We start from the raw sequence: 19,909 nt of genomic DNA on the forward strand, positions 1-19,909 counted from the left end.
CTTGGAGCCTAAATCTTGTTCTTCGGGTTTAGCAACAGATTCCGTTGACATTAAATTGTTTTCTTGGAAGGTTCTCTTTTTATTGGCTAATGCCTCTGCGCGCAGTTTTTCTGAGATCTCTAATTTGCAATGTGAGCCCCCTTATCTGATTTGTCATGCACATAAGGCATTCTTACGTACTAAATTAGGTTTTCTTCCTAAGGTTGTGTCAGATCGCAACATCAATCGGGAGATGGTGGTTCCTTCCTTGTGTCCTAATCCTTCTTCATTGAAGGAACGCTTACTTCACAATTTGGATGTGGTTCGCGCCTTGAAGTTCTTTCTTCAGGCTACTAAGTAGTTTAGACAATCTTTCTCTTTGTTTGTTGTCTATTCGGGGAAGCGTAAGGGGCAGAAGGCTACTTCGACTAACCTATCTTATTGGTTAAGGAGTATCATCCGCTTAGCGTACAAAACAGCTGTACATCGTCCTCTTCAGAGGATAATGGCTCATTCCACTAGAGCAGTGACTTCGTCTTGGGCCTTTAAGAACGAGGCCTCTATGGATCAGATTTGTAAGGCAGCTATCTGGTCTTCCTTACATACTTTTTCAAAATTTGACAAGTTTGATGTTTTTGCTTTGGCTGAAGCAGCTTTCGGGAGAAAAGTTTTGCCGACTGTTGTGCCCTCAGCATAGGGTCTGCCTCTTCCTTTTTGTTCCCTCCCGTTATTCATTCAGTGTCCTCTGGAGCTTGGGTATAGTTTTCCCAACAGTAAGGAATGAAGCCGTGGACTCTCCCTATATTAGGAAGAAAAACATAATTTATGCTTACCAGATAAATTCCTTTCCTTCCGGATAGGGAGAGTCCACGGCCCCCGCCAGTTTTTTCTTGTCTATGGGCGGTCCCCTATTATTCATTTTATTCTTCTGGCACAATTTATACCCTAATGTTTCTCCTACTTTTCCTTGTTCCCTCGGCAGAATGACTGGGGTAATGAGGAAGTGGGAGGGATATTTAAGCCTATGGCTGGGGTGTCTTTGTCTCCTCCTGGTGGCCAGGTGTTGTATTTCCCAACAGTAAGAAATGAAGCCGTGGACTCTCCCTATCCGGAAGGAAAGGAATTTATCTGGTAAGCATAAATTATGTTTTTCAAATGTTGAAATGCACCCATGCACATTTCAATTTTTCTGTCCCTTTACGAATGGTATGTATACTCCAACCTCTCTAAGGGGAGTAAACCCCCACAATTTTTAGAGGTAAATTACAGAAAATCAGGCAAAGTAATACATTATTATAATCGACATATTTTGTTACTAGGTTTAATTAAACATTTATAGCTTTCTGATTTTAATGTCTCTATCCTCTAATGCTCTCGGACTGAACTTTAAATAAGGCTATAATCAAAAGTTTGCCTAAACCTTGTGAATCATAAATAACATTAGAATGATTAAACTTATTTTTTTTTTTTCTTTGTCCATGTTTTATGACAAACAAATCGCCATATGGATAGACACAAAATGTAGACTCATTGGATAACTGATACATGCAGTTAATATAAAATGTCTAGCAAAAAATACCTGTTGTGCGGGGAAAAGTCCTCTGTGAGAGCGCTGTCTGCCCTGAATATTAAACCTCTGGTTTATGATCACTGGTCCTCATACACTGCATCAAAGCATTCATGTACAGTTCAAAGAATGTTTGTAAGAATTCAAAGTAAATCACAGTATATAAAAATGTCTCACCTCCCAGGGGATATGCAATATGTTTCATAAGCCTTATGTTGCAGCTTTAGATAAAATATTGTAGGCCTGCACAATATATTAGTTCACTTTCATTACAGGCAACAAACATAAAACACACTTTGTTTTTGCTTGCTCCTCAAACATGTGACACCTGCTATATTCAACATAGGTTTAGTATTAAACTGTAGGGCATACGGGGAGGGCTTCAGAACTGGTTTCTGTCTGCTTTTTTACTGTCTTGAGATTATATTTTATGAATACCAAGGAATTCATACAAACAACAAATATATATATATATTGTTTAAAATATAAAATATTCAAAAAACTAAATTTCAATTGCATTAAATTGTTCCAGAGACACTCTACACACTAAGCTGTATACGTTTTGTTTCCCACTTTGTTTCTATACAAAAAAGCAGATCTTGTTTTGTATATACTGATGACCTAAATATCTTGCCCAACTACTAATCATTACCGTCTTGCTCAAGGCTCACTGATTGGTTTGCTCATTGTTCTCTACAGGGTTCCGCTATGGAAGTGACATTGTACCTTTTTCTAAATTGGATCAGGATCAGATGAAATACAAAGCAGATGGGAAATGTTTTGCTGTTCTGGGCTTCACAAAGTCCTCACAGGTTTGACAGCATAAAGAAATGTGTACCTATAAAATAATAGCAAAAGCAAAGTGTGCAGGAAGCAGCATGTGCTTATAACGGTTGCTTGCATCGCTAGCATATATGCTGTGCCACTAGTACTGTATTTTGTGCAAATTTGATGCTGTGATATTTGACTGCTGGGATTTATTTTCAATGTTTGTTACAGATACAGAGAACTCAATATTTGGGAAACCAGGTTCTTAAGATATTTGCACCAAAGGACGATGAGGTGAGAATTATTTTTTATTTATTAATTTTCTCCTATTTTTTATACGTGGAAAGTACGTTCAGTCTGTGATATGTGTACTGGAACTTGGAGCACTGAACAAAAACATAACCAACACAGCCTAATAAAAAGCAACACTGCAATCTCCTTTGCAATTGGTAGCTTTAACCCTTTGACGCTCTTAGGTAGGACTGGGGGACGTGCCCAGCAACGTAGGCAGTCCCCCAGGATCCAGTTAGCACCATTTTCAGTCACTTGATTGCCCTGACGATCATGTGACTTATTTTTTCCTTTTTGTTTAAGTTCTTAAAGGAACAGTCTACACCTTGGTCATCTTAAAGTCTTACCTTAGATTAAGCTGCCTACTGCACCTTTTCTATATCATACAGCAGGAACGGTACAAGAGTTTTTTTTAAAAATGAATATTGTTTTTGGCCAGTTTTAAATGGCTGCCATGCTCAGCCCACTGATGACATCATGATCTGGGCTGCATATGGTGTCCAATCACAAAAGGCTCACTAGTTGTATTCAACTGACTGTCAGTGCTATTCAGCAGAGTTACTAGATGCAGCCCAAATCGTGATGTCATCAGTGGGTGGAGCTTGGCAGCCATATAAACTGGCCATAAACTATATTCATTGTAAAATAATATAGAAAGGGTGCAGGAGGCTATTTGCAGCTTAATCTAAAGTAAGACTTTAAGATGACTAAGGTGTAGACTGTCCATTTAACTTGGACAGTTGCATCCGTCCTGAAGTGGTTAAAGAAATTTAAAGGGCCACTGTAAGTAAATATTTTCTATGCCTGTTACTAACTAACTACCCCAAATACGCTTTTTATCAATAGCATTTCATTAACATATCTGTACCGTATATCAGAAATCTTGTCTGCAAATTTAATTGTTTTCCAAACCCACTCCGTGGGTATCCTTTGCTCTGTACCAATCCGTTTACAATACCTAGGTTTCAAAATGGCGCTTTAAACACAAAGTTATTGGTTTAAGTATTTTGAACATGCAGTGCTGAAAATAGTGGGCAGGATAACGTGACATCATCGGCGAATAAAAGATATAACTTTTAGAACGTTATGAAACTTCGTTTTGGAGAAAATATAGGTCAGTAGGTTTTAATTAATGTTTATTAACTTTAATATGTTAGTTGTTTAGCTTAAAAATTATAACAGAAAGTAATCCTTTAATGCAAAAAATACAAACTAAACCCTGGTCTTCTAAAAATAAATAAGTTTCTATCACTCTCCTTTTTTTTTCTTTCAAACACAGAATTATCAGTGGTCTTACTATCATCCTTTTAACCACATTATAGTAATTGGTTTGTATTGCTGATGTGAAACATTCCTTATGTTTTGTTACCATATACATTTAACGTTTGTGGGATATTTCTTTATCAGACCAATACTGGCCAGTAGTCTTCTTATCCTGTCGTCAAGTGGAAAGATAAACAAAAACCCCAGAGCTAAATTTTACAGGTAAAGGGACACTCAAGTCAAAATAGACTTTTATGATTCAGAAAGTGCATGCAATTTTAAGACAGTTTCCAATTTACTTCCATTATCACATTTTGCACAGTCTTTTTATATGCACACTTTCTGGGGAACGAGATCCTACTGAGCATGTGCACAAGCTCACAGGTTATATATTTACTAGTCTGTGATTGGCTGATATCTGTCACATGATACAGGGGGGCAGAAAATGGGAGAAAAAATAAATGTCAGAAAAAAATCTACTGCTTATTTGAAATTCAGAGTAGGTGCTAAATCATTGTCTTTTAATTATGCACTTGTTAGTTATGCAATTCTACTACCTTGAGTGGTCCTTTAAAAGCCATAATGTAGGACAGACACAGAAGTAAATAGGTTGCTCATACCTTCAAGAAATATGAGGCAAGGCAAAGCAGGAGACGGCAGCAGAAAGCCAAAGCAGGAATTCAGAGAACTAAGGGGTTAAATAATATAGTAGGTCTCACAGTGTAGCCGTCTGTAACGATCAGTTATCTGCCCACATATGGAACCGGAGCACCGATTGAGCTCCGGTTCCACATGCCGCAAATGCCTGAAGCCTCAGGAACTCCATCTCTCGGCTGTAACTTAACAGCCGAGACTGTTAGAGCTTCCTGAAGCTCAGACGTATGTATACTTCTTGCGGTACGATAAGCAAAGTACCGCAAGACATATATATATACATCAGATTGGGTGAAGGGGTTAAATGCAAACCTACTTCTTTTTGCAGGCAGAGATGACTGAATTTAGGGTACTGAATAATAAATTCTTTAGGGGGAATTTTTTTTTATTTCAAGTACCAGCCTGATTTATAGTATACTGTTTTATAGTGAAGCCTTTTTTCTGTAGTCCTATAGTTGTTAAAGCTACAGGGCTTTCTCACCATTTTATTACTTTAATGTGACAGACAAGCCTGTTTTATGCAAGCTGAATGTGTTTCAGTTCCAATATTAAATCCTGCCTATATACACTGGCAATGGTCTCACTTCCATTTTCTCTCCTCCTCCTCTAGAAAGGGTTCTTCCATTTTCAAGATTGAGATTCTCAGTCCTATTCTAGGGCAAGGGGAGTGGTTTTACATTTTGGTTACCTGTTCAGGTGTCTCTGCTTGGAGGCAGACTTTCCAAGTGTAGGGACATTTGGACAAGAAACTTTTCTTACTTTTTTGGTATATCACCACTCCTAGGGATTCTCTCAAACTGGGGGTTATATTTAAGTTCATAAAAAAAAAACTTTTGAACAAGATGGAATATGTGTATTTCTTTTGCATGATGTACCGAGTCCATGGTTTCATCCTTACTTGTGGGATATTATCCTTCCCAACAGGAAGTGGCAAAGAGAGCACCCACAGCAGAGCTGTCTATATAGCTCTCCCCTTAACTCCACCCCCCAGTCATTCTCTTTGCCGGCTCTAAGAGGCAAAGAGGACAGTGCATTCTACTAGAGCGGTAGCTTCCACATGTGCTTTTAAAAATTATGCTTCTGTTGAACAGATTTGTAAGGCTGCGACTTGGTCTTCGCTCCATACCTTTTCAAAATTTTACAAAATTGATACTTTTGCTTCTTCTGAGGCTATTTTTGGGAGAAAGGTTTTGCAAGCAGTGGTGCCTTCCGTTTAGGTTCCTGTCTTGTCCCTCCCTTCATCCGTGTCCTAAAGCTTTGGTATTAGTATCCCACAAGTAAGGATGAAACCGTGGACTCGGTACATCATGCAAAAGAAAACAAAATTTATGCTTACCTGATAAATTTCTTTTGCGATGTACCGAGTCCACGGCCCGCCCTTTCTATTCAAGACAGATGGTATTTTTTTATTGAAAACTTCAGTCATCTCTGCACCTTTATAGTTTCTCCTTTTTCTTCCTTGGCCTTCGGTCGAATGACTGGGGGGTGGAGTTAAGGGGGGAGCTATATAGACAGCTCTGCTGTGGGTGCTCTCTTTGCCACTTCCTTTTGGGAAGGATAATATCCCACAAGTAAGGATGAAACATTTCTAAAGGCATCAGGGTCAGAGCCAGATTGGATCCTACTGTAACAGACATTAAAGGGACACTGAACCTATTTTTTTTCTTTCGTGATTCAGATAGAGCATGACATTTTAAGCAACTTTCTAATTTACTCCTATTATCAAATTTTTTCATTCTCTTGGTATCTTTATTTGAAATGCAAGAATTTAAGTTTAGATGCCGGCCCATTTTTTTATGAACAACCTGGGTTGTTCTTGCTGATTGGTGGATAAATTCATCCACCAATAAAAAAAGTGCTGTCCAGAGTACTGAACCAAACAAAAAGCTTAGATGCCTTCTTTTTCAAATAAAGGTAGCTAAAGAACGAAGAAAAATTGATAATAGGAGTAAATTAGTAAGTTGCTTAAAATTGCATGCTCTATCTGAATCACGAAAGAAAAAATTTGGGTTCAGTGTCCCTTTAACCCCTTAACGACTGAGGACGTGCAGGGTACGTCCTCAGAAAAAAGGCAGTTAATGCCTGAGAACGTACCCTGCACGTCCTCAGTGTGGAAAGCAGCTGGAAGCGATCCTGCTCGCTTCCAGCTGCTTTCCGGTTATTGCAGTGATGCCTCGATATGGAGGCATCCTGCAATAACCTTTTTAAGTAATCCGGTGCAGAGAGAGCCACTCTGTGGCCCTCTCTGCACCGGAGATCGGTGGCTACCTGAGTTGGTGGGTGGGAGCCGGACCGGGAGGCGGGTGGCGGCCATCGATGGCCCTGTGGAAGTGAAGGGGGGCGGGATCGTGGGCGGGGGTGGCTGGGGGCGCGCACGGGCGCGCGCGCGTGCACGGGAGGGTGGGGGCGGGCGCGTGCACGGGGAGGGAGCGGGTGGGAACCGCTACACTGCAGAAAATGTGCAAATAAAAAAGATTAAGTAAATCGAAAAATAAAATAATCAGCAAAGTGGTGGGGGTTTGTCTGTGGGTGGGGGGGGGGGGGGGAAGCTACACTACAGAAAAAAAAAAACAAAGAGAAAAAAAAACACTTTTTATTGTAAACTGGGTACTGGCAGACAGCTGCCAGTACCCAAGATGGCCCCCAATAAGGCAGAGGGGAGGGTTAGAGAGCAGTTTTGGGGGGGATCAGGGAGGTTGGGGGCTAAGGGGGGGATCCTACACAGTAGCATATGTAAATATGCTAAAAAAAAATTCATTTTTTTTTTAAAACCCTTTTATTTTAGTACTGGCAGACTTTCTGCCAGTACTTAAGATGGCGGGGACAATTGTGGGGTGGGGGAGGGAAGGGAGCTGTTTGGGAGGGATCAGGGGGTGGGATGTGTCAGATGGGAGGCTGATCTCTACACTAAAGCTAAAATTAACCCTGCAAGCTCACTACAAACTCCCTAATTAACCCTTTCACTGCTAGCCATAATACACGTGTGAGGCGCAACAGGATTTAGTGGCCTTCTAATTACCAGAAAGCAACGCCAAAGTCATATATGTCTGCTATTTCTGAACAAAGGGGATCCCAGACAAGCATTTACAACCATTTGTGCCATAATTGTACAAGCTGTTTGTAAATGATTTCAGTGAGAAACCTAAAATTGTGAAAAATTTTACGTTTTTTTTAATTTGATCGCATTTGGCGGTGAAATGGTGGCATGAAATATACCAAAATGTGCCTAGATCAATACTTGGGGTTGTCTACTACACTACACTAAAGCTAAAATTAACCCTACAAGCTCCCTAAAAGCTCCCTAATTAACCCCTTAACTGCTGGGCATGATACACTTGTGGTGCGCAGTGGCATTTAGCGGCCTTCTAATTACCAAAAAGCAACGCCAAAGCCATATATGTGTGCTATTTCTGAACAAAGGGGATCCCAGAGAAGAATTTACAACCATTTATGCCATAATTGCACAAGTTGTTTGTAAATAATTTCAGTGAGAAACCTAAAGTTTGTGAAAAAATTTGTGTAAAAGTGAACAATTTTTTGTATTTGATCGCATTTGGCGGTGAAATGGTGGCATGAAATATACCAAAATTGGCCTAGATCAATACTTTGGGATGTCTACTAAAAAAAAATATATAAATGTCAAGGGATATTCAGGTATTCCTGAAAGATATCAGTGTTCTAATGTGACTAGCGCTAATTTTGGAAAAAAATGGTTTGGAAATAGCAAAGTGCTACTTGTATTTATGGCCCTATAACTTGCAAAAAAAGCAAAGAACATGTAAACATTGGGTATTTCTAAACTCAGGACAAAATTTAGAAACTATTTAGCATGGGTGTTTTTTGGTGGTTTTAGATATGTAACAGATTTTGGGGGTCAAAGTTAGAAAAAGTGTGTTTTTTTCCATTTTTCCTCATATTTTATCATTTTTTTTATAGTAAATTATAAGATATGATGAAAATAATGGTATCTTTAGAAAGTCCATTTAATGGCGAGAAAAACGGTATATAATATGTGTGGGTACAGTAAATGAGTAAGAAGAAAATTACAGCTAAACACAAACACCGCAAAAATGTAAAAATAGCCTTGGTCCCAAACGGACAGAAAATGGAAAAGTGCTCTGGTCACTAAGGGGTTAATTAGTTCACATAGTTGCTGTGTGTAGAATCTTTTTTTTTTTTTTTTAAGGTTTTCAAAAGCTTTATTGAGTGCAATTAGATGTAAAGAACAATTCCATAGGCAATGTTTTTCATAAAACATAAAAGCATAAACGGATTACATACTTGCATTGTCTATTGATTGAACATGTAAAGAAGATGATAATAATAAAGGAAAGAGGAAGTCCATTTGCAATTGCTGTACATCTTATAATAGTCCAATGTCCATATGAGGGGCTATCAGAAGTAGGTCAAGTTTATAACAATAAAAACCAAGGCAATAAAGAGTGTCATGGACCTATGATGTAAAAATAGCTCAATACTGGGGGTCAATATTATAAGCAGAACAGTAAGGGAACAAAAAGATTGTATCTCCAAAAGAAACAAGGTAAAAGGTGTTATAGTAACACATCCCATCAAACAGCAGATGTAATGAAATGTATGCGGCCAGATATGTATGCCTCAGCGGATGGGGCATATTATTGTAGTTGTGTAGTTAACCTGAGGGGGACCTGCGAACACTTCAGTTGGTTTAGTAGGCAAAGATTATCTGTGACATGTGGCTGACTATTTGGCAGTGTAAAAATAAGTATCCTATGTCTACCGAATGAGTGCCTAGCAGCCTATTCACATCTAAACATTTGAGCACCGCTTGGTAAGGCATATGTTTAACTTACCGATTATCTTTCCTTTATCCCTAAAGAATCGACCCATATGCAAGATAATTTTATAATATGGTATGAGCTTATGCCCTGTATATGGACTTGGAGCAGGACGGTTTAGTGTGAAAATAATGCTACTACTATAGATATGTTGCTGTCAGTTTCCCCCAGGGAATAAATACAATCTCTACATAGCGTGTGTATGACATATATTAATAAACAATGATGGCCAATAAAGCATACAATTAAACAATGTGCTATTGATCGGTTCAAAAGATATAACCAAAACTTCCCATTGAAAAGCAAAACATTGCGTCATGCCCATAAGTTCTCAAAAAGTACAAGACATGGACATACGTTTTTGCATATATTTATAACAAGCTTGAACTATAATGAAAAAGAGGTAAAGCATTACTGTCAATTTGGGTTGTCTAAAAGAATTTTAGCGTTAACCCTATATCTCTCCTGATATTGATATTAGTATTGTGAAGGTACAAATGTTCTACAAATGTTCCACTACGGAGGATGATATTGTAATGTACATGGTCTTATAAAGGCCTTATATGTAGGAACTTCCTTGTGCCTATCCCGGGTGGTGGCAAGGTTTTCAGCAACTTTAGTATTTTTTTTGTATGAGCCGTAGAAGAGTTGGGGTACTACTGTGAGCCAGCTTGATAGTGGTAGATCCACTAAGGAAATTACTAAGAGTGGTAAGCTGGAGCGCTGTTTCCAAGACATAATGTGCCCCGCTGGAATTTGTGAACAGAGCCATTACAGTCTCGCAATATGTTGATGTCGGTTTTGCAATTTGGTGTTTCCACTCTGATGCTGGTGTAAAAGTTTTGGTGTCAAATACTTTCTGTGTGTCTGGTGTAATCTTAACAAACTCACCAGAATCCAAAGAATCAGAAGTTTTTTTTGACCGGTTTCCAGGTGATGTATGGCAGACTGTTAACCAACGGTGCGGTCTGTAAATTAAAGTCAGGCAAGGATACGGTAGGGGTTGTTTTGTGGTGCTTTAACAGACTCTCGCTCCCCCGCCTGAATTGAGAGATCTTTTACGGACCAAGGCTTGGCCTTCTTTGTGATTTTCCTCCAGTCGCCATCTTGAAATACACGGCTTGCAATGGGTCTTTTGTATTTATGCATATCGGCGGTGGTAAAGTGTTCTCTACTCCATCTAGTGGTAGTGATCTTTGGTAGATATTTAGAAGCAGGTTATCTAGCCTAGAAACACGCTGGTCTAGGTCCCGAGCCAGTTCTGTTTCCCATGCGGTCATCTTGATGGGTCGGTCGTGTGGGTGATATATTGGAGGTAAGGGATCGTGCTAATTGCAAGAATGGTATTAGTACAATGTTCTATGTATTGTTATCAAAGATGTCAGTAAGGCAGATACCTGCTGCCAGCACTGTAGACCCAGAGAGTCCGGGGGTGATACCTATGTGTAGGCCATCGCCATAGATCTTAATCCTATGAACTGTGGCCCTAGTTTCATATAAACAGCATTCAAAAGTTGAAATGTAGCCACCGTTTGCTTGGTAACTGTTATGTGTGAGGTTGTATAAAGAAATTAGCTGTTAGTTGCTCTAAAATCGTCGGATTCAAGAGGATTCCTTCAGAGCTAGCAGTAAGTGCAACCTATACGGTATGTGGCTCGGACACGCCCCCCGTAGAATCTTTTTTTATTTTTTATTTAGGGTATTTAGAATACATTGGAAAAAAAAACTAGCTCTATTTTTGCTCCACTTATTTACTTTAATAATTCTGTTTTAGGGAGAATAGTAAAGGCTCTGATAGTTGGCGGAATAAGAATTTACATCCAAGAACTCGTTTTGATAATTATATTGCCCTCTTACTTGTAGGCACAGTGTTGTGCTATATCTTGCTGTTCAGGGTTTTACAAATTTTAAGACAGATTTTTCCCTCCCAGATGGAATGGCAACTAGTAGGGGTTATTATCAATTTGGGTTGCTATATATTGATTTTATGGCCTTCAGATTTTATCAGATTCCAATATTTTTCATTAGTTTTCTGACATTTCTTGCCCTTGGAGTAGGCTTTATTTTACAGGAATTAAATAATAACTTGATTTTTTTTCCTTTCCTCATCTGCTGTTAGAATTAAGTTTAAGGTTTTTCTCATCCAGAGTTTGCCAGAGGTTCCTTTATGGCGTCTTTCTGAGTCATAACGGATATGTTACTTTAAGGTCTATTGATTTATCCAAATCCAGTTTTCGTAGTTGAAAGTATGATTACAAAGATCTTACTATGGTTGACATTTCTTGTCATTTTATATACTTTTTATACCGAGAAGAAAGACTACATCTAGGGATTTTTTTTTTTTTTTACACCTTTTTGGTTTAGATGGTTAGGTACAATGCTTCTCCAGTACATAGTTTTCTTCAGATTCTTTTCAGATTTTCTGCAGTTTCAACTATTTCTTAATAGTTGGCTCAGGGGCCCTTAAATGTTTAATATTTTCAGGTCTTTCATATCCTTCCTTTTAAAATAGCTGTGCCATCCTGAAACCTTCATTTCTTTTAAGTAGCATTTTTGGAAAGACCAGGTTTACTACTATAGGAGGCCTCTTACTTTGACTGCTTACTTCTTGCAGCCATTAGGTCTGTCAGATGTCTTGAATTTCATGCATTGTCATTTATTTGTTCTCGTCATGCCCATAACTTCTCAAAAAGTACAAGATTTGGACATACGTTTTTGCATATAATTATAACAAGTCTAGTCTCACCATACATTTATTTCTCAATATAGACTTAACATGCACCAATCAAAGTTTCTGCTAGTTTTTTGGTCACAAAATGCTGTTTTACACGTTATCTTCTATTTATACTTTTTCTCGCCAATTTTTTGCAATTTGAAACTTTACAATCTGTTCATTGGTAAGTATTACCAGGGATGGCCAATATAACTAGAAATTAACAACAGAAATACAAGAATTTCTATATCATGGCCCATATCCCTGGGTAATACTTACCAGGTTCCCTACCCTTATTTCTAGTCCACCTCTTTTGGGCTGGACTTCTCTGCGAAGGGGTGGTGCTTTAGGGTTATTTTCATAAAGATAACCTATTGAGTGGGTTCATCTGTCCACACACATTGGGGGAGGGTTGTTCACTTGTGGTTATTACCCAGCGATATGGGCCAAGATATAGAAATTCCTTGTATTTTTGGTGTTCATTTCTAGTTATATTGGCCATCCCTGGTAATACTTACCGATGAGCAGATTGTATTTTTTTCCCATTTTTTGCGTTTTCTTTTTAATGTTAGCTGAATAGTATCACTATATAAGTAAATATTTGTGTTTTTGTGTGTTATTGTTATCAATATTCTTTTGTTTATTTTCAAAAAAATGCTGTATCTGCATTCAGTAAAACCTGTTTTTTAAAATTGAATTCCTGAAAACGGCAAAATATATTTGATGTATATACATTTTTTTTTCTGATTTAAGTCTAAAATAAATCCATCAAATTCTGGGATCTGCTTGATTAGCTCCTATTTTTACTTATATGAGCATTTTAGATCAATAATATTTGTAGTGTAGTTGGAATGCTTAGAAACAAAAGTGTATTCCTGCTCGGATACTAGCTTCAGAATAATTGAGAAATACATACATTTTTTTTTTTTTTTTTTTTTAAATAATTTTTTATTGAAGTCAAAAACCAATACAGAGTATACAGAGAATAAGGTATGTCTCAAGACATTCACAAGACAATGTGTACAGAGCATAATTAGGAGACAATGTAATCTGGTATCTCAAACATTTCCATATAATGTGGGCTATCACATAAAGAGACTTCAGTTTCGTTTTAGAGTATAACAAATGTAATATAAGCAAAAATGGTCCTCTCCTAGCTATATACAAAGAGAAGTAAGGTGGCTAATCAATTAAGTGAAAGACTAGGGAGGAGGTGACTCTATAGTTATATGGGGAAGAGGGATGCAGCGGGCGAGAGCCGCTCGAAATATAATAGGAGGGGTGGGGGGGGGCGGGGGGCGGAGCCAATTAGTATGTCCTCACCAGAAACAAATTTAGGTGGGACTAGAGTATTATTACTTGAGGTAAACAAAATCCCACTCATCTAAGCTTTTGTAATCCTATAGAGGGGGCCTGGAAACATATAATATATTATGATCAAGTGGAGGGGGGACGTTAGAGTAGTTGGGAACTGGGGGGCCTAGGGGACCTCAGGGTGAGCCCCTCTCCTGGGGGAGTGCCACCTATAGGCAATGTGGGAAAAAGGAGAAGGGATATGACCCGCAGGCATAAGTACCAGCGGGAAAGGGAGGAGAGAGGCTCAATCAAGACAACTATTATGTACAAGTAATATGAGCAAGAGCATGGATAAATTAGAAGAGGTAAGTATATGGTTGCATTTCTATTGCTATATAACAGCTGAGACATCACAATTTTGAGTCACACTAAAGAAATAATATTATGAGCTGAGAAAAGTATCATATTTCAAGCTTGAGGTGATTTGTGTATACTAAAAGCTGTAAAAAGATAAGCATGGACACCCTAAAGGAGCATGAGCATTCATCTGGTGAAAGAGAGGGCCTGTATGGGATAGAAGGAATTATACCCATAGCAGCTATTCATGAATATCAGAGTGCTGTACATCTTATTGGGGACAAAATTACATCTTATGGTATATATATATATATATATAGAAGATAGTGTCTCAATTACTGAGATGTGAACTATTACTCGAAAAAATAGCCTAAAAAAAATTGCTGTGTTACAGTAAAAGCGTGTAAGGATGACTTAAACCTAGCCTTTGAAGGAATTGCATATATTGGATATAAAGACATTGTGATTATCCTGACTCGTATATAATAAGGTTATAAACTTGTTGCAACAAAAAACATATAATTGAGGCAAAAGTATATTACAACCGTTTCAATACATATAGCACTGTTGTTGTAGGCTAGGATTCAGGGTATAGTATGTACAAACACAAGTATGTAATAGGAGAGAGTTCCCATTATACCGAGCATAGATTAAATGCTTGTTTGCAGTAGTCTAGAAGCTTAAGTATGTGAAGCTAGTGCGGGGGGTATGCCCGTTAGAGTATTAGGAAGGAGCAATCAGTACTAAATCATAGGTAATAAACCACGCTATATCTACTAACACAAGGAGGCCGAAGCAAAAGTTATGTTAAACAGCTCTGTGGCGTTATTCATACTGGTAAATCATCCTGAGTTATAACCAGCTATTGGTTTGGAAAGTTTCCAACATGTAAATCTCAAACATTAAAAAACCAAGGAACATTATCAACCATATTGCAACAGAACATTAAGGGAACTAGAGAGGATATCAGAAATTACTGTTAAAGCATATATATTAGTAATGCCGATATTGTGAATATATGTGCAAAAGTAGCCATACTGCAAAGAAGGGTTCTATCTATGTTTCTGATTATTTCTCCCTTTGCCATCTAAGATATTGGGGGCCTAGGTATTTAATACTTATGGTGAGAATATTGAATAGCGACAGTAGTGGAGTTATGAAGCATTACAAGTAGATACTTCCAAATTATGAAATACCCTATCTATAACCATATAAGAAAAATGCTAGTTATATAAGGGGGAGTGTAAATTATTAAAAGAAAACCACTATGTCCTAAAGAAAAGTCAGTACCATACTTCAGGCTGAAAATGGTTGTGTGTAATAATAGCTGTAAAACTCCAGCAGACCTAGAGCCATGAGATAAATATTTACATCGGAAGCTGTATGGGAGTTATATAAAAAGACATGTGCGATCTAACATTCTAGGAGGAACATATAAGAAGTTGCATTAACTGGGTAAGAGAAAACAACAGGGCTAACAGGATATACAATAAACATAGGTCAATAACTATGAACTAGAGACGTTCCTCAGATAGAGTTAATCTCATGAAAATGTCTCATTACGGTTATCCAAGAAAGACAGTCCAGTATATTGTTCCAGGGACTTAGCAGTTAAAGTGTCCAGTTTTGTAACCAGGCTATTACCCCACGCCAGTTATGATAATGAGCATCGCTGGAATGTCCCTTGTTATGCGAGGTTCACAGTCTCTCAGTACACAGTGTAAGTGCGGGGGAGAATCTTCACTGATCTGTGACTGTATCAGCGTTCTTAGATCTGTGGGGATTGTTATGTGCCGTGCGACAATGGTGCATGTGATGTCAGGGGGACTGAGATAATGTATGCTGCGATTATATTCGTAGGCATCTGAGGAGCTATGGGAATCCAGGCTCTTCAAGTATGTACGAGCTAAGAGTTTGTCAGGGCTCAAACTGGTTGGTGCGGTGGTTAAAAGATACAATCCAGAGCCAGCTTGAGCCTGGGATTCCGCGGCTATCAATTGCATCATTGGGGAGTCTGCCGTAAGTGCCTCAGTTTGTAACATACAATCGGATTGTACACCCACTAGCTCAGGGTTATCGGAGCATGACCACGCTATTTCTGGGATTGTTCCGGTGCTCTGCTGGTTGCACATCTCAGCGTGCCTTCCGATGGTAGCATCAGGGAGTCCAACTTGTTCCCTCACTCCGTATAGGTTAGGAAAGCTTTGGGCTAAGGTAATGGTTACCTCCTCTTCATCAACATCACACTCATCTCTTAGCGTGGTAAGAAGAGAGTGAAAGTGTGCGTCCATTTTGTTTGCCAGCAGCAATAAAAGGGCTGTTTCCTCCATTATGGGATTAATGTGAATTGTGCTGGTTAGGTAGAATATACACCCTTCTCTGTATAGATGCAAGTAGTTAGTTTATAGAATATCGAGATTACTGGTTTACCTTGTGCGACACGCTATTACAGATCTAAGAGTTCCATGTGGATCACAGCAAATGATGTGCTTATATGGTGATCTCCGGGGAGATTTGAGCCAAATCAGGGAAGTTGAAGGCTCCCCAGGTTCCCCGTAGCTTCATGAACATGTTAGCGGACTTTTAATAAAGATGATATGGCACTTTACTCGCTTTTCTGCTGAATAATTGCTGGAGGTCTGGGTATGTGCGACTTCTCGCTTCGGCTGTTGGCTCCGCCCCCCATGAATACATACATTTTTATTTATCTTTGATGCAGCTGTAGGAAAGAAAATGTTTTATGATTATACCTGAGTTTTGATTTATTTAAAACTAAGATGTGACTAAGTGTAACTGCTCTGTGATCAGTTACCATACATGATGAAAAACATACAAAAAAGAGAAAAAAAAACAGCCAATCCGCATTATCTTTGCTGAATTCACAATTTGATTTACTGTAATCTCACCATAATATTGCTGGATTTTAAACGGAAAGTCTACTCCAAAAATGTTATTGTTTAAAAAGATGGATATGCCTTTATTACCCATTCCCCAGTTTTGCATAACCAACACTGTTATATTAATATACATTTTACCTTTGTGATTACCTTGTATCTAAGCCTCTTTTGACAGCCCCCTGATCAAATGACTTTTTATTTATTATCTATTGACTTGCATTTTATCCAGTTAGTGCAGTGTCTGCCACAAACCACGGGCGTTAGCGCAATGTTATCTATATGGCTCACATGAACTAGCACTCCCCTGTTGTGAAAAGCAAATAAAAAAGCATGTGATAAGAGGCTATCTTTAGTGGCTTAGAAACAGGCAGAGATTTAGAGGTTTAAAAGTTATAAAGTATATTAATATAACACTGTTGATTGCGCAAAGCTGGGGAATGGGTAGTAAAGGCGTTGCCTATCTTTTTTAAACAATAACAATTCTGGTGTAGACTGTCCCTTTAACCATGATCTTGTGAGATTTAATTTTAAATTTGCATAAAGGGATAGTCAAGTCAAAATGAAACTTTCATAATTCAGATAGGGCATGCAATTTTAAACAACTTTCTAAATTACTTTTTATCATCAAATTTGCTTTGTTCTCTTGATTTCCTTTGATGAAAGCTAAATCTAGGTAGGCTCATAACTGATTTCTAATCCATTGAAAGCTGCCTCTTATCTGAGTGCATTTTGACAGTTTAGACAGACAGTGCTAGTTCATGTGTGCCATATAGATAACATTGTGCTCACTCCCGTGGAGTCAGCACTGCTTGGCTAAAATGCAAGTCTGTAAAAAGAACTGAGATAAGGGGACAGTTTGCAGAGGTTTGGCTACAATGTAATCACAGAGGTAAAAAGTATATTAATATAATGGTGTTGGTTGTGCATAACTGGGGAATGGATAATAAAGGTTGATGGCTCCTGTCCGCGCTTTATTGGCTGTGTGCGGGCAGGAGACGGAATTGCACGCGAGTGCAAAATTGCGCTTGTGTGCAATGTTAAATTCCAGCAGCGTATCGCTGTCCGCCAGAGGAGGAGAAGTGGGGCGGACAGGGGCCCCTGTCAGCTCATGTTTGATAAATCGAGCCTTAAATAAATGCTATATAGAATGAGGCATTCAAAGAAAAGATTAGTCTGCGAATAACATGTAGATGTATTTTTTTTTACATTTTATTAGTTGCTTACATATTGACAAAGTGTAAATTTTAGCAATGGGAGCTGCCATGTTGTAACTTATGTTACCTTCATTTCTGTGGCCAATTAGGGAAAGTTATAAGAGGTCACTGGAGTGTGCAGCCTATGTCTTTGTGGTATATTAACAATGGAATTACAGGAAAAATGGACAATATATATATATATATATATATATATATATATATATATATATACAGGTGGCCCTTGGTTTACAACGGTTCAATTTACACCGTTTCAGAATAACACACTTTTTTCCAGTCATGTGACTGCTATTGAAAAGCATTGAGAAGCAGTGCATTGATTAAAATAGCCAGTAGGTGGAGCTGTCCGCTTGTGTTGCAGCAAAGATATGCAAGCCAAGCAAGCTGAAATTAAGCATTTTTAACCAGACCTGAGCTATCGAGCAGATTTCAAAGGAACAAGATCTTCCTGTTTTTAACTCAGTCCCGATTGGAATGCATAGAAAGAACTGTTTTCAGAAAAATTCAAGTAAAGTCTGTGTTGTGTGATTATTTTATTAGGTTTATAATGCTGTTTAGCAAATGTTTTTGTTCATTAACTTAGTTTAATTATATATTCTGTGTTGTGGGATTATTTTATTAGGTTTATAATGCTGTTTAGCATGTAAAGTCTTAATTTCAAAGCTTTAAAAATAATGTATTAGGTGTTACTTATGACAATTTCGAGAGGGGCCTGGAACCTAACCCCCTCACTTCCCATTGACTTACATTATAAATTGGGTTTTAATTTACAACAGTTTCGATTTATATATATATATATATACGATTTATCATTTTATATTACCATCTTAAAGTATTTAATGTCTCTTTAAGTTGATAATATTAAGATTGCAAAACATTACCCCTTGTTTTAGCATTTTGCACTGTACCCTAACTCTTATGTGATGGAATTATATTGATTTATTTCACAACTGCCTCTGCCGTCACTTTTTTGTACCTTCTTGCCATTTTAGGCTGCAGCTGTCGCTCTCTCTGCACTGATTCATGCACTTGATGAGATGGACATGGTTGCCATAGTTCGCTATGTATATGATAGACGCTCTAACCCCCAGGTGGGAGTGGCCTTCCCCTTTATCAAGGAAAAGTATGAGGTATTCTTCAAAAACATCATGTTTTTTTTTTTTAGTAGTTCTATTACAGTAACCATCATTTTAATATAAGAATAAAAGTTTAACTGTATAATGTTATGAGCTTTCATTTTTGTCCCACTGAAATGTGCTTAAGTGTTAGGTAAGCTGTTTCACAGTAATGTCATTCTGATTATTCATTTTTTTTCCGTAGTTCACTTTTAGATAAAGAACATAAACACAGATATAATTGGGAAATATACATATTTCACATTCCAGAATATTTAGTTTCTTATGAAACTATCAGATTAATATTTAAACCATACTGTTACATTTAAAGTCACAATAATATTTGTTGCTTTGCAAATTTGAGGAACCATCGTTCTACATTTTTACTATGGGTTATTGGTGCTAGAACAAATCTTGCTCTTCTGTTTATTAGCCTAACTAGCTCCTAAGCTGCTAAAAAAATCATCTTGCATGCTCCTTACTTCTAGTTTATTTCACAACTCCATATGTATATTTATTAATTTGAAACGTTGGCTGCCATTGTTTTTCTGCACCTATTGACAGATTCTTCTGCTTTTCAGTGCTAGACATAGTTCTAAATTTAACCTTTCAGATAAATGTAGCACAAAGTTATACTGTATGATCAGCAAATGTCTGGGTTTTTTCTTAACATTTTTAATGACAATCAATAAAATACACAATCCATAAGAGTATTTCAGCACCAGTTTAATAGTCAGGTGCACGCTGCAGGGTCTAGCACCAAAACCCTGAATTGAGTAGACAGCCACAAAGACAGCAGCACTCCAAGACAGTCCAATTCAATTTATTACATCTTGAAAATATAAAACAGACAACATTTCGGATTATGACTAAGGATAGTGATTACATTTTTTTGTTGTATATCTTCAGGATGTAATAAATTGAATTGGACTGTCTTGGAGTGCTGCTGCCTTTGTGTCTGTCTAATCAATAAAATAC

At 37.9% G+C, this 19,909-nt stretch overlaps 1 protein-coding gene across 1 annotated transcript in view; it reads left to right on the forward strand.

Annotated features, from left to right (window-relative positions):
* The window catches only part of XRCC5 (X-ray repair cross complementing 5), a 484,719-nt gene that overhangs the window by 194,586 nt on the left and 270,224 nt on the right, over nt 1-19,909 (forward strand). The window contains exons 10-12 of the mRNA XM_053698104.1: nt 2,246-2,358; nt 2,546-2,608; nt 18,809-18,946. Coding sequence (XP_053554079.1) covers nt 2,246-2,358; nt 2,546-2,608; nt 18,809-18,946 — 314 coding nt within the window. The remainder of the gene's footprint in view (nt 1-2,245; nt 2,359-2,545; nt 2,609-18,808; nt 18,947-19,909) is intronic.

This window comes from Bombina bombina, chromosome 1, assembly GCF_027579735.1.
Source record: "Bombina bombina isolate aBomBom1 chromosome 1, aBomBom1.pri, whole genome shotgun sequence".
NCBI lineage: Eukaryota > Metazoa > Chordata > Amphibia > Anura > Bombinatoridae > Bombina > Bombina bombina.